At 42.9% G+C, this 15,266-nt stretch overlaps 1 protein-coding gene across 3 annotated transcripts in view; it reads left to right on the top strand.

Moving 5' to 3' along the window:
- fam135a (family with sequence similarity 135 member A) overlaps positions 1–15,266 on the top strand; it is a 329,943-nt gene that overhangs the window by 30,460 nt on the left and 284,217 nt on the right. For all 3 annotated transcript variants that reach the window (XM_060851940.1, XM_060851926.1, XM_060851932.1), the window contains exons 2-3: positions 14,690–14,784; positions 14,870–14,995. In XM_060851940.1, the coding sequence (XP_060707923.1) occupies positions 14,919–14,995 (77 nt within the window). In that variant the 5' untranslated portion in view covers positions 14,690–14,784; positions 14,870–14,918. The remainder of the gene's footprint in view (positions 1–14,689; positions 14,785–14,869; positions 14,996–15,266) is intronic.

Here is a 15,266-nt window from a genome sequence, read left to right as displayed (position 1 = left end):
TCTTGTTTCTCCTGGGTCACAATGATGTCCAGATAAGAGCGCTGTGACTTCATAATCTGGGCTTTCTCAGGGTTCACTTTAACTGTAATGAGGTGAGTAGGTTCAGCAGCTCTCTAAGTAGTTGGTGCTCTGATCTGGTATCTGTCTTTAGGAAGAGGTTGTCCATACATTGAATCAGGCACTCAGGATGTGAAAAATATATTAATCCTTTAGCCTGCGGTTGGTGAAGGATGGATAAGAATTATGGAATCTTTGAGGCAAACAAGTCCAAACTTACTGAGAGGATAGATGGAAATCTGTTGCTGATGTCCCACACGATGAAATATTTGGCTTGTGTGGCTTGTTTTTTTCAAGGTTTTGGAGCTGTCTGCTACCATTGGTTCTGTGCTGGGTGCTTTTCTCTTTAAACTATGGGAAGTCAAGGAGCCATTCGATATCTGACCTGACCAGATTGGGGAATGGTTGGTGAAGGCTAGTGGGCTCAGGATTCCCTGTTGTAGGAGGTTATTTGTGACATTGGAAATCTCCCCTTGTATTGATTCTGAGGTTTTGGCTTGGGACATTCTATAACTGTCATTCTAATGTTGTCATATTTGTGGCTTGCAAAGGCTTCAGTGTGCTTCGCAAGGATCCACTGTAGCTCTGATTCACTGTTTATTTCCGCAGGGTTCTCCCAGGGTGCAAATCCTATCCACACGGACACTTCTCTTGGGGAATTTGCCACATGCAGCAGTTCACGGGGTCAAATGATAGATTGCATTTCTGCACAAAATCTGAGCTCAGGATGTTTTCCTCCTAATATGATCAACTAATATGGTCAGGTGAAAGCTGATAGGTTTAGGGTTGTGTGGGAATCCCTGATGTCCAATAGGAACTATAATGTGATGGCCTCTGGAATTGTTTTCTACCAAATGTTGCCCTGCACGATCCCATCTGGCGGTGCATACCCATTTCAGTGAGGCTTGATACTATGATGCTGCAGGTCTGACTGGGGGTATAAGTTGAATGGGTTATGGCATCCCTATGCAGCTATCACCGCTTGTACTACAGTGAAGGGGGTGGTGTCAGTGAGATTGGCGGCCCCTTGCATGTCTTGGTAACTGGTGGATACTGGTCTCATTGGGACCAGAGGTTGTTCTGTGGTTACCTGAGGTTTGGGTTCTTCAGGGAGGGGATGCGGGGCTGTGGGTACTGTGGGTATTATAGTTCTCAGCATAACAATGTGATTCTGCCTTTATGTTCCCTAGGCAACATTATGCCTGTACTCCTTTCTGTGGCCTTAAAGGTGCGCATTATTCCCTTCTGGGACAGTAAGATGGGACTTTAAGTATAAATCTCACACTGGCAATTCAAGTGAATTGTAGAACGTGCTCTTGTCTTATATGGCGTATAACTACAACCGCCGCGTGCGAATTACTACGTTTCTCGGCTAGCTCAGTCACTGCTTTTTGAACTATCATAGATTGTATGCCGTTCCCCTTGATAGACATTCTCTTCCTGGACTTGAAACCACTTTGTGCAACAACATTGTTGGTTGCTGTTCCTGCTCTTGAATTTTGGCCTGCATTTTCTCAATTCTGTTCTTTGTGATAGCTAGTTCTTCTTAAGTGTTTCATTTTTAACTTCTCTCCTTTTTTAATTGTTGTATGCAACTGGATATCGCTATAGCCTTACTTAAGTTGCAGACGTGCTTACCTAACTTTATTTGCCCCGTCCGAAAGATTTTGCCCTTTGGATCCCAGACTCAATACAAACATAGCACAGTATTTGGCTTACCTGGCCCACTTCATATCCACATATTTACTTAGGCGTTACTCCCATTCTGAGCAGTCTGCCATTGTTCTGTTTTTCTGTTCTTAAGACCATAAGACATAGGAACAGAAATTAGGCCATTCAGCTCATCAAGTCTGCCCTGCCATTCAGTCATGGCTGATAAGTTGATCAACCCTATTTACCTGCTTTCTCTTTGAAACTCTTCATGCCATTGATACTTAAAAAGTCTTAAATATACTCAATGACTTGGCCACCACAGCCTTCCGTGGCAATGAATTCTATAGATTCATCACTCTCTGGCTGAAGAAATTTCTCCTTATCTCCATTCTCAAAGGTCTTCCCTTTACTTTAAGGTTGTGCCCTTGGGTCCTCATCTCTCTTGCCAATGGAACCATCTTCCCAACATCTACTCTGTCCAGGCCAATTCAGTACTCTGTATGTTTCAATTAGATTCCTCCCTCATCCTTCCAAACTCCATCAAGTATAGACCCAGGGTCCTCAAATGTTCCTCATATGTTAAGCTTTTCATTCCTAGGATGATTCTCGTGGGCCTCCTCTGAACACACTCCAGGGCCAGTATGTTCTTCCTGAGATATGGGGCCCAAAAATGCGTACAATCCTCCCAATGTGGTTTGACCAGAGCCTTTGAGAGCCTCAGAAGTATATCCCTGCTTTATATGTTCAAGTCCTCTCAAAATAAATGCCATCATTGCATTTGCCTTCCTAACTACTGATTCAACCTGCAGGTTTACCTTGAGAGAATCCTGAACTAGAACTCTGAAGTCTCTTTGCACTTCAGACTTCTAAATGTTTTTCCCCATTTAGAAAATAGTCCATGCCTCTCTTCCTACCAAATTGCATGACTTCACACTTTCGACATTGTACTCCATCCGTCATTTTTTTGCTCCTCTCCTAGCCTGTCCAAATCCTTCTGCAGCCTCCCTGCCTCCTCAGTACTACCTGTCCCTCTACCTATCTTTGTATCATCTGCAAACTTAGCCAGAATGCTCTCAGTTCCCTCGTCTAGATTGTTAATGTATAAGGTGAAAAGTTGTGTTCCCAACACTGATCCTCATGGAGCACCATTTGTCACTGGCTGCCATCCTGAGAAGAACGCTCTGCTTTCTGCCAGACCCAAAGTTCTGTCCATGCTAGTACCTTGTGTTTAACACAATGAGCCCTTATCATACTACGTAGCCTCTGTGCGGTACCTTGTCATGCCCTTCTTGAAGTCCAGATAGATAACATCCATTGGCTCTCCTTGGTCTAACCTACTCATATTGCCTCAAAGAATTCTAGAAGATTTGTCAGGCATGGTATCCCCTTGATGAAACCATGCTGACTTTGCCCTATTTTACCATACACTTCCATGTATTCAGAGATTTCATCCTTCACAATGGATTCTAGGACCTTACTCACAACTGAGGTTAGACTAATTGGTCTGTAATTTTCCACCTTTTGTTTTACTCCCTTTTATAAATAGGAGTATTGTCACATTAGCGATTTTCCAGGCCTCTGGGACCTTTCCTGATTCTAGCTATTCCTGAAATGTCACCACTAATGCCTCCATTATCTCTTCAACTATCTCTTTTAGAATTCTGGGCTGTAGTTTCTCTGGTCCAGGTGATTTATCCACCTTCGGATCATTCAGTTTTTCTAGCACCTTCTCCTCCGTGATGGCCACCATAATCATCTCTGCCCCCTCACTCTTGAAGGTTTGGGATGCTACTCGTGTCTTCCACCTTGAAGATTGATGTGCAGTAATTATTCAGTTCCTCAGTCATTTCCTTGTTCTCCACTACTATCTCTCCATCATTTTCCAGTGGTCAAGTGTCTATTTTTATCTCCCTCTTTCCCTTTCATATATCTAAAGAAACTCAAAAGTCTTCCTTTATATTACTGGCTAGCTTACTCTCATATTTAATCCTCTCCCTCCTCATTTTTTTTTTTGTTGCCCTCTGTTGGTCTTTGTAAACTTCCCAATTCGCTAGTTTCCCACTTTCCTTCGCCACATTGTATGCTTTCTTTTTTACTTTTATCTATCCCTGACTTCCCTAGTCAGCCATGGTTACCTCTCCATCCCTGTACCATCCTTTTTCCTCGGGGTGAATCTCTGCTGTGTCTCCTGAATTATTCCCAGAAATGCCTGCTGGTGCTGTTCCATTGTCTTTCCTGGTAGGTTCCTCTCCCAATCAATTCTATCCACCTCCTCCCTCATGCCACTGTAGTTGCCTTTATTCAGCTGTAATACCTTTACTTGTCCCTCTCAAATTGCAGAGTAATTTCAATCATATTACGATCACTGCCTCCTAAGGCTTCCTTCACCTTAAGCTCCCTTATCAAGTGTGCCTCATTGCACAACAGTAAATCCAGTATTCTGGATTAGTGGTGCTGGAAGAGCACAGCAGTTCAGGCAGCATCCAAAGTGCAGCGAAATCGACATTTCGGGCAAAAGCCCGTCATTAGGAATAAAGGCAGTGAGCCTGAAGCGTGGAGAGATAAGCTAGAGGGGGGTGGGGTGGGGAGAAAGTAGTATAGAGTACAATGGGTGAGTGGGGGAGGGGATGAAGGTGATAGGTCAGGGAGGAGAGGGTGGAGTGGATAGGTGGAAAAGAAGATAGGCAGGTAGGACAAGTCCGGACAAGTCATGGGGACAGTACTGAGCTGGAAGTTTGGAACTAGGGTGAGGTGGGGGAAGGGGAACTGAGGAAACTGTTGAAGTCCACATTGATGCCCTGGGGTTAGCACTGCTGCCTCACAGCGCCAGAGACCTGGGTTCAATTTTCGCCTCGGGCAACTGTCTGTGTGGAGTTGCACATTCTCCCCGTGTCTGCGTGGATTTCCTCCGGGTGCTCTGGTTTCCTCCCACAGTCCAAAAATGTGCAGGTTAGGTGAATTGGCCATGCTAAATTGCCCGCAGTGTTAGGTGAAGGGGTAAATGTAGGGGAATGGGTCTGAGTGGGTTGTTCTTCGGCGGCTTGGTGTGGACTTGTTGGGCCGAAGGGCCTGTTTCCACACTGTAAGTAATCTAATCTAATCTAAAAAAAAGCCATCTTGGTGATATTCCACAACTTCCTTTTCTTGCAATCCATTTTCCCAATCCACCTGCATGATCAATGTAACTTTGCCTTTCCTACACATCTTTTCTATCTCCTGGTGTCTTGTGCCCCAGCTCCTGACTATTCTTTGGAGGCTGTGCTTAACTTCAACAGTTTTTTTTAACCTTTTGAGGTTCCTCAATTCTACCCACCATCTGGCCCTATTTTGTTATTTTACTATTGATTTAATTTCATTTCTCACTAATAAGTCAACCCCATCCCTCTGCCCATCTGCCTATCCTTTCGATAGGATTTATATTCTTGAATATTCAGCTCCCAATCCTGATCCCTTACAGCCACATCTGTGTTGCCCACCATGTCTTCGTGTTGTTCACCATGTCATACCTGCCAATTTTGATCTGTGCCACAAGCTAATTTATCTTATTCCTTATACTGTGTGCATTCAGATATAACACCTTCAATCCTGTATTAACCATCTCTCTTCTCATTGTCATTTATTTGTCCAGTGTGCTTGAAGTTTGATTGTTCGCTCTTTTCATGCACTCCATCCTATTTGAGTAGGAACCCTTCAAGAGTTCATCAAAGTGGCAGGGAGGTGACTGGGGGTAGGGATCTAGCTTAAGCTAAACTCTTAATGTGCAAGGGGTAAGTGACTTGCCCCTCTCAAGGCTGATTCGTAGAATGTACCCTTTTTCCTGACTAGCCTACCTTCAAAACCCTGCTGTTTTATTTGTCTCACTCTACAGGCCCACCCCTGTCAATTACTGCTCAGTTGCCTCTATCCCCTTTCACCGCTTGAATCCTGGCCCTCATGTGGGGCAACTGCCCTCTTAAGTCAGTCTCAGGCTGGATATTCAGGAATACAAGGCTAGTGTGTTCAACTTAAGAGAAACAGATGGCCACCTCTTATTGGAGACCACCCAAGGATGCTGTTGTTGTCTGTGCTTTGGGTACTTTGACCAGTTTCTACATAAAGTTATGTTAATCTTGTACTATCACAGTTAACCTGTAATTCACTGCAATTTTTTTAGCAAACTAAATGAAAGACTTAAAAGGGCCTTTGTGGCTGATTATTATCTAAAATCCTGTTCTTGCACTACTAAGAGGAGATGATCACTTAGTGGTATTGTTTTTCTCCTATTAATTCTGAGACCCAAGTAATATCCCGGGGATCTGGGTTCTAATCTAGCTAAAGCAGATAGAACATAGAACATAGAAAAATACAGCGCAGTATAGGCCCTTCGGCCCTCGATGTTGCGCCGACCAAATCCTACCTAACCTACACTAGCCCAATAACTTCCATATGCCTATCCAATGCCTGCTTAAATGACCATAAAGAGGGAGAGTTCACCACTGCTACTGGCAGGGCATTCCATGAACTCACAACCCACTGCGTAAAGAATCTACCCCTAACATCTGTCCTATACCTACCACCCCTTAATTTAAAGCTGTGTCCCCTAGTAACACCTGACTCCATTAGCGGTAAAAGGTTCTCAGTGTCTACCCTATCTAAACCCCTAATCATCTTATACACCTCTATCAAATCTCCCCTGAACCTTCTTTTCTCCAATGAGAACAGGCCCAAGTGCCTCAGCCTTTCCTCATACGATCTTCCTACCATGCCAGGCAACATCCTGGTAAACCTCCTTTGCACTCGTTCCAATACCTCCACATCCTTCCTATAGTATGGCGACCAAAACTGCACACAATACTCCAGATGAGGCCGCACCAGAGTCTTATACAACTGCAACATGACCTCAGGACTCCGGAACTCAATTCCTCTACCAATAAAGCCGAGTACACCATATGCCTTCCTCACAGCACTATTTACCTGGGTGGCAACTTTCAGAGATCTGTGTACATGGACACCAAGATCCCTCTGCTCATCCACACTACCAAGTAGCCTACCATTAGCCCAGTAATCCATCTTCTTGTTACTCCTACCAAAGTGAATGACTTCACACTTAGCTACATTGAATTCCATCTGCCACCTTTCTGCCCAGCTCTGCAACCTATCTATATCCCGCTGTAACCTGCCACATCCTTCTTCACTGTCCACAACTCCACCGACCTTTGTGTCATCCGCAAACTTGCTCACCCAGCTTTCAAGCCCCTCCTCTAGATCATTTATAAAGATGACAAAAAGCAATGGTCCCAAAACAGATCCCTGTGGTACACCGCTAGTAACTGCACTCCAAGATGAACCTAGTCCATCAACTACTACCCTCTGTCTCCTTCCAGCCAGCCAATTCCTAATCCAAACCTCTAATGCACCCTCAATGCCATACCTCCGTAGTTTTTGCATTAGCCTACCATGGGGTACCTTATCGAACGCCTTGCTAAAATCCATATACACCACATCTAGTGCTTTACCCTCATCCACCTCCTTAGTCACCTTCTCAAAGAACTCAATAAGGTTTGTGAGGCACGACCTGCCCTTCACAAAACCATGCTGACTATCCTTGATCACATTATTCCTATCCAGATGTTCATAAATCTTATCCCTTACAATTCTCTCCAAGACTTTGCCCACAACAGAAGTGAGACTCACTGGCCTATAGTTACTCGGGCTGTCCCTACTCCCCTTCTTGAACAAGGGGACCACATTCGCTATCCTCCAGTCTTCTGGTACTATTCCCGTTGACAATGACGACATAAAAATCAAGGCCAATGGCTCTGCTATCTCCTCCCTAGCTTCCCAGAGGATCCTAGGGTAAATGCCATCAGGCCCAGGAGACTTATCTATTTTCATCCTTTCCAGTATTCCCAAAACCACCTCCCTACATACTTCAAGGCCATCCATTCTAATCACTTGTGACTCAATATTCACACCAGCAACAGAGTCTCGTTCCTGAGTGAATACTGATGAAAAGTATTGATTTAGTGTCTCACCAATCTCCTCCGCCTCCACGCACAACTTCCCACTACTATCCTTGACTGGACCGATACCTACCCTAGTCATCCTAGATGTTGAAATTTGAATTAATTTCCATTGAAAAATCTGGAATTAAGAGTCTAATAATGTTGAATCCACTGTTTCTTGTCAGAAAAGGACCATCTGGTTCACTAATATCCTTTAGGAAGGAAAGTGCTATCCTTACCTGGCCTGGCTTACATATAACTTCAGATCCACAGCAAGGTAGTTGACTCTTAAGTTGCCCTCTAGGTAATTACGGATGGGCAATAACTGCTGGCCTAGTCAGAGATGCCCTCATCTCGTGAATAAATAATTTAAAAAACTCCTGATTCTTATGTTAATTACTTTACCAACTGCAATGTTAAGTCTTTGTCTTTTGCAATCCTTATCTAAACGACTATTGGCTGCCAGATTTAGACCAGGTATTATTCATGCATTTCAACTTAGCCAGGCTGTGAACTTGGCAAAGATTGGTCTTGGATGGGGTCGTTTTCTCTCTCTCTCTTTTTAGGTGGCCAGAGTTCCACTGCTGGGCCAGGTGAAGTCTTTGCTAAGGGAATGGCTGCCAGATGTCTCCTCTTATTTGTTCTTGCTGCATTCTTCCAGAATTGCCTCTGGTCCTCAGCTCATTGATATTCCAGGTCAAAGTATTGGCATCCAATGGGTCAGCTGATGAAAGACACCAGGTTTTCCATTGGCGTCCATTCCCAGATGTGTCAAGTACATATCCCTCTCTCCATGCATGTGCATAGCAGGAACTTGGGGCTGTCACAAGTCTGCTCATTGTACTCCAATGTTCAAGTTAGTCTTTGTTTTCCAGGGCAAATCTGGACTTGTCTTTACCTGCCTTTGTTGTGTGTGGATGCCTAGTGCTTGATATCCTGAAAATCTCATTGGCTGCTCAAAGTTTGCCCATTCTGTTTTCAGGTCCAGCCATTTGGACCCTGAGCTATCTTGTCATAGTATTCCATGTGTGGCCTAATAATGTTTATAAGATTGTAACAAAATTTTCTTCCTCCTATATCTCTACTGGTGTTGACATCTCCAGTGGTTTATGCAGTTGTACATCAAGGTTCCTTTGTTCCTCATGACTCTATGGGGACCTGCCATTAATTGTGCATATTCTTCCTTTCTTAAAATTCCCTAAATGCAACACCTCAAACTCATCAGGATTAAATGCTGTGCCTAATTTACCAGCTGAGTGATATTGATATTATCAATATCACTTCCCGGGTTCAATTCCCGACTCAGGCGACTGGCTGTGTGGAGTTTGCACGTTCTCCCCGTGTCAGCGTGGGTTTCCTCCGGGTGCTCCGGTTTCCTCCCACAGTCCAAAGATGTGCGGGTCAGGTGAATTGGCCATGCTAATTTGCCCATAGTGTTAGGTAAGGGGTAAATGTAGGGGTACAGGTGGGTTTCGCTTCGGCGGGTCGGTGTGGACTTGTTGGGCCGAAGGGCCTGTTTCCACACTGTAAATCTAAATCTAATCTAAAATTAGACTGTAACCTTCGACCATCCTCCTCACTCACCACACCATAGATTTTCATGTTATCTGCAAATTAATTATAACTTCTATCTTCACATCTAACTTGATAATATACATAATTGGTATTGAAGGCTGCCTTTTACTGGTAGTGCTGGGACCTTCTGACTGAAGGCTATCTCTCTTGACTTGATGGAGGTCTGATGACAACCATGATAGTCTTCTTCCTCTGTGCCTATGCTAAACAATAAGGCAATGCAAGGCACTTTTGAACACTACGACAGTGAATGAAGAGCCTGGAAATGCATCCTGGTCCAGTCCAGCGGTTAGGTGCATGTTCTATGTACAGAGGCCTTGCTGCAGCATACATGATAATTGCCAGTGCAGCATGAGGTGTATCATTTGAAATGCTGAAGTGTCCTGTCAGATGTGCCAGGAGTGTTCTTGGAGGCTTTCACATCTCAGATACCATTGAGCATGGGCTGTGTGTGGCTGATGACGTGGAGCATGCCCTGAGATGCTGGTGCCCCAATGTTTTATCATGGAAATAATCCATTTCAGTTCTGGAAAAGGGTCACTGGACCCAAAATATTGATTTTGATTTCTGTCTGGAGGTGTTTCCAGACCTGCTGAGTTTTCCCAGCAATTTCTGTTTTTGTTTCTGGTTCCTTGTTGAGTTTTCTCACCATCTTACCTGTTTGACAAATTTAGTAGATAGAAAGCTAAATTTTAATGAGGCAATTTGAGCCATCAAGGGTTTAACAAACTTTGATCTCTGTTGGCAACTTGCACTGCCTAGCAAGAGACATGCCATGACACTAGCAAAAAAAATACAGGTTGGAACAACATGCTCCCAACATCAAGGATTTCATGTCTGATTCTGTTACACATATCTTGCCATAGTCTGTGTCATTCAGGCTCCTAGAATAATCCGGTTGTCCTCACTGTCACCTGTACCACATTTACTGCCTACTTTGTCTGATTTGGAGGATGACAGTATCAACAGAGTGCCATAACCTTGACCTGATTATTTTTCGTCCAATGATGTTAAAGGCACTAAAGATTCTTTTGCTTCCTGGAAAGTCAGTGTCCAGTAATTTCTCTTCAAGCTGGCTTTCTCTTCAGAGGGCAGTAGGGCTTGACAAAATTATTGCCCCAGCTCCTGCTATTACAGCATTTACCTTACTATGCTCTAACCATAGATTATGTTTCTGAAGGACTGGAGAGGAGCTGGAACAGTGAGAATAGGAGAGAGTGTTTGAGAGATTGGAGGTACAACTGCTCACAGATTCTGTCTTCCAGTTATGGAGCAGCATTTCTTTCAGTTATTACTCTGTTCATTGTGTTTTTGTGGGCTTTTTGGGGCTTCTGAGTGCAAATTCACCCCCCTCTATATTCTGAACCCTGCCTCAGAGCTTGCTTTGCCACTTTATAAGATCATGTTTGATCCTCAGCCTTGATTCTGAACCTCCCACAGGTAAGTTTTAAAGCAATGCTGCAATATTTGTGGCAAGTTTTCGTCAGAGATTACATCTGCTGAATAATAGTTTAAACGGTTCTTTCAGAAACATGGTTATTGATCTCCGATCGAGGCAAATTATTTCATACTGTAGTTTTTTTGAGGTTCTTTTGAACTTGAGTCATTCAGGATAAATGTGAAGTGGTCAAACTTTCAGATTTAGTAAACATTTTACCACTATTATTTCATTGCAACACGAGAGTTCTTCAGTAGAACATAGAACCACTAGAAGGCTCTCTTGTCACAATGGTTCTTTATTGAATAATGTACTTGAATCCTTTTTGAGATTAGTTCATAAATGAACACGTTTTGGGATTGAGGAAAGCATTTGATAAGAATTTGAATTTGAAGATGTCGAAGGTGAAGCCATAAAATGGTCAACTTTTTTTTTCACGAAGCCGCCATCTCTTCATTGACTTGATTATGCAGGCAATCATGAATTGGGGAGAATTTTTTAAGAATGTTAAAAGCAGAGCTATTGATTTCAAGTATCTAATAGAAAGTCGCAAGAAGAATTGTGAAGAAGAATTGTACTGCAGTTAAATTAGAATCAGACATCAGACACGCTTGATGCTTGATAGCAAAATTCCATCAGTAGCCAACAAGTAACTTTCTGCCTACCAAGCAAGGCAGAAAAGACATGATGAGATGTCTTTGGCTAGAAACATCCTTTCATGACCTTGGAGAAACAATTGGATGTATCTTGCTTATAAACTCAGTAACTTTGAAATGAGGACAGCCTCCTGTTGAAGACTGGCTTCCATCAGATCCCTGTTCTGGCAAATGGCCTTCAGATAGATCAGAATAAATAAGTATCTGGGTTGAATATGGTCGACGAAATAAGTGACTGGGTATTCTTTGAAAAAAGACTTGCAGATAACATTGTGTAGCATGTTTTGTGTCCTTCAAAGACGTACTACTATATTCAATTTGCGACCCTCTCTTTCTATGTACGCCTAGCCCTTAGTGTGGGTAACACTAAACTTCTGTGATCTGAGGTTCACTTTATTTTTAATATTGTCATCCTCTCATTCATTCTGAGTATACTTGATGTCCTTGTTTATGCTTCATACAGGGCTTGTCTCATTTGTCCCCTGCATGTGTTCTTTCCATGTGACTACTAGGATCATTTTGCATGTTGATTTGACTAGCCCTTTCTTTGTAACAAGCATTTGCTGTTGTTGAATATTCTGCCTGTTAGGCATGCTTTCATGTGCTCATAGCCTTGCATAAATTTGTTCTTTTGTTTATGCTTCCTGCTTTGCTCAAGGATGTTCTCTGCCTTGTCCATTTATACTTGTATGGTAGCCCTTTCACTCATGTTTCTCTGTTTTCTTGAAGCTTGCAATTTTGATTTCCCCTCTCAAATCTATCTGGGATTGCTTTTGCTCTGACAGACCACTGTTCAACCACTCTTGATTTAATACAGTCAGAAAAAATGTATGTAAATTTTGATTATCTCTGAACCTCCGAGTTGCTGTGTGCATGAAGAATGGCAAGCTTTTATCTTTTGAAGAGTGCGAAATCTTTTGCATAAAACAAACCGGGCACCTTCCACTTGTTATGGCTTACAGATGATAGCTTTGTGGTGGGACTTTTCAAGAATTTGCCTGCAACACGTTATTTCTAATTAACAGTAGGGGGCAGCATGGTGGCTGAGTGGTTGGCACTCCTGCCTCACAACGCCAGGGATGTGGGTCTGATTCCAGCCTCAGGTAACTGTCTCTGTGGAGTTTGCACATTCTCTCCTTGTCTGTGTGGGTTTTCTCCAGGTGCTCCTGTTTCTTCCCGTTGTCCAAAGATGTGCAGGTTAAGTGGATTGGCCATGCTAAATTGCCCATAGTGTCCAGCCATGTGCAATTTAGGAGGGTTAGGATGGGAAGTGCAGAGTGATAAGAGTAGGGTTTTGGGGGGGAGGAGGGAGCGTGCCTGGGCAGGATGCTCTTTGGAGGGTTGTTGTGGACTTGATGGGCCGAATGGCTTCCATGTTGTAAGGATTCTATGAAGATAGTACACAGAACTGTGGATGCTGGAAATCTCAATTGAAAACAGAAATTGCTGAGAAATTCAGCAGGTGAGGCTGCCATCTTTGGAGAGAAAACCAAGTTAATGTTTCAAGTTAATATAACCCTTCTTCAGAACTGATAAACACCACATTTTTGTAGATTCTATGTTGACAGGGTAGGATGTTGACAGGTAGAAGTGGAGCTGAGGGAGAGGGAGGGAAAAAGTTAGCCGGTCAGGGGATTGTTGGTAGTACACCAGGGAGGAAGATGATAATAGTCACTATGAGAGACTGAAAATGGGTTGGCTGAGTTGAAAGCAACTTGTGGTGACCGAACCTGGGTGTGTGGATGCGTCAAAGATATTGAAGGATGTGGCCAGGTTCTACAGTTATCAAACTTTTTATGGACAGAACGTAGGTTTTCTGCAAAGTGATCACCCAGTCTGCATTATGTCACTCCAGTGTAGAGGAAATCGCAATGTGAGCAGCGAATAAGTAGACTAGTTGAGCAGATAAATTGCAGCTTCACCTCAAAGGTGTGTCTGGGGCTTTTGATTGTGTGAAGGGAAGTGGTAAATGGGTGAATGATGCCCTGCACCTTTGCTGAAGCTATAATAAATTCTTAATCTTGGAAGGAATTAATGGATATGGGGAGAGTGTGGGTAAGTGGCGTTGAAATGCCCATCAGCCATGATTGAATGGCGGAGTGGACTCAATGGGCTGAATGGCCTTATTTCCACACCTATTCTTATGGTCTCTACTGTAGTCTGCATTCTGTTCTGCTACCTGATGCACTTCATATGGTACGGCCTCCCCGTAGGCCATGCAAAACAACACTTTTCACAGTTTCTTTGTACATGTGATAACAATAAATCAAGCTAGATCGAGTTCTGAGATTGCTTGGGAGAGTGCCATGGGATTGTGTGGAAAGTGTTGGGAATGGAGGAGGAGTGGATCAGGATGCCCCAGATGGAACAGTAACTGTGGAATGTTGACAAAGGAGGGAAGGGGAATCTGAGTCTGATGGTGGCATCCAATGGTGGTGGTGGAAATGGCAGCTTATGATCCTTTGAATGTGAAGACTAATTGGGTGGAAAGGGAGGGATAAGAGGGCCTTGTTGTTGTAGGAGGATAGAAGTGCAGAAAATGGGTTGGACATTGCTAAGAGATAGACAACCAGGGTAGCAGGGAATCCTAGGTTGAAGGGAAAGGATGTGGACCTCCTGCTGATGGTGGCTTCATTTTTTTGTTTCAAGACTTTTTAAGTTAGTTTGTTTTAGATACTGCAAGTCATTTTCACAATTTATCCTTAAACCTTGGCTTCTACTACAAGGAAAATGAAAGATATATTTTTATAATTTAGAAATCTTTCATCCAATACTGGACATTTCTAAGAATTGTACAGTTGCCCAGAGCTGACTTCTGAATATAGCATTTGTCTTGGAATTCCAACAGTGTGGAAACAGGCCATTCGGCCCATTGGATTCACACTGTTCCTCCGAAGAGCATCCCCCCAGACCCACCACATCCCTGTAACCTGCATTTCCTGTGGCTAAAGCATCTAGTCTGTACATCCCTGGACACTTAGAAATTTAGCAAGGCCAATTCACTTAATAAACTTGGAATGTGGGAGGAAACCCATGCAGACACAGGTAGAATGTGCAAACTCTGCACAGACAGGTGCCTGAGGCTGGAATTGAACTCATCTCCCTGGCACGGAGAGGCAGCAGTGCTAAATACTGAGCCACAGTGCTGCCCAATTTGTGTATCGTTCCTTGCAGTAAAGAAATGGGAATAGAACATATATTTATTTTACTTTGAATATTGAGTTGCTTTTGCAAATTTTAACTGTCAAAGAAAAATCTTCTTGCCTTAATAATTTTATGGTTTGTTAATTGAGCGTAAAATGAATCTCACCATCATATTTCTCCAGTTGTTTACAATGCACTTATGACAGAAACCATGGAGCTTCAGAAAGGAAAAAAAATTGGTATTTGGCATGATGCAGCAGAAAATGTATAAATTAAGGTAAGTACCATATTAAGATTGTTTCTTCTACATTCTAGAATAATTTTAGTTTTGATATTGACAACCTTTAATATTATTTTTATAGGTAATGATGGTAGCGACCTAAAAGTTTTGCATCTTTCTAAAGTTAAAAGATGACCGAGGTACAAGCAACAGTGGAATTTTCAGTGGAGTTACACAAATTTTACAATGTGGACCTATTCCAGAGGGGGTAATTACTCTTTACATCATTCCTATTGTTGGTTTTGTAAAAGATAAGGTGCAAACTGCTTGTGTTACTAAATTATTGCTGAATTACTTTGGAAAGCAAATGTGCAATATATAGATGCAAAATATAATTAAACTTACTCTAACAATGCATTGCCAAGGGCGGGAGAGGAAGTAGTTCCTGTGTAGTTTGAATGAGGTAAAGTTAAATTAAAATCAGCGAATGTGAGGTTTGTAATTGTATTGGAGAACTGTGTGATGAGGCATGTCTTTTT

This window comes from Hemiscyllium ocellatum, chromosome 3 (genome assembly GCF_020745735.1).
Source record: "Hemiscyllium ocellatum isolate sHemOce1 chromosome 3, sHemOce1.pat.X.cur, whole genome shotgun sequence".
Lineage (NCBI taxonomy): Eukaryota > Metazoa > Chordata > Chondrichthyes > Orectolobiformes > Hemiscylliidae > Hemiscyllium > Hemiscyllium ocellatum.
This window is presented reverse-complemented; position numbering and strand designations above follow the sequence as displayed.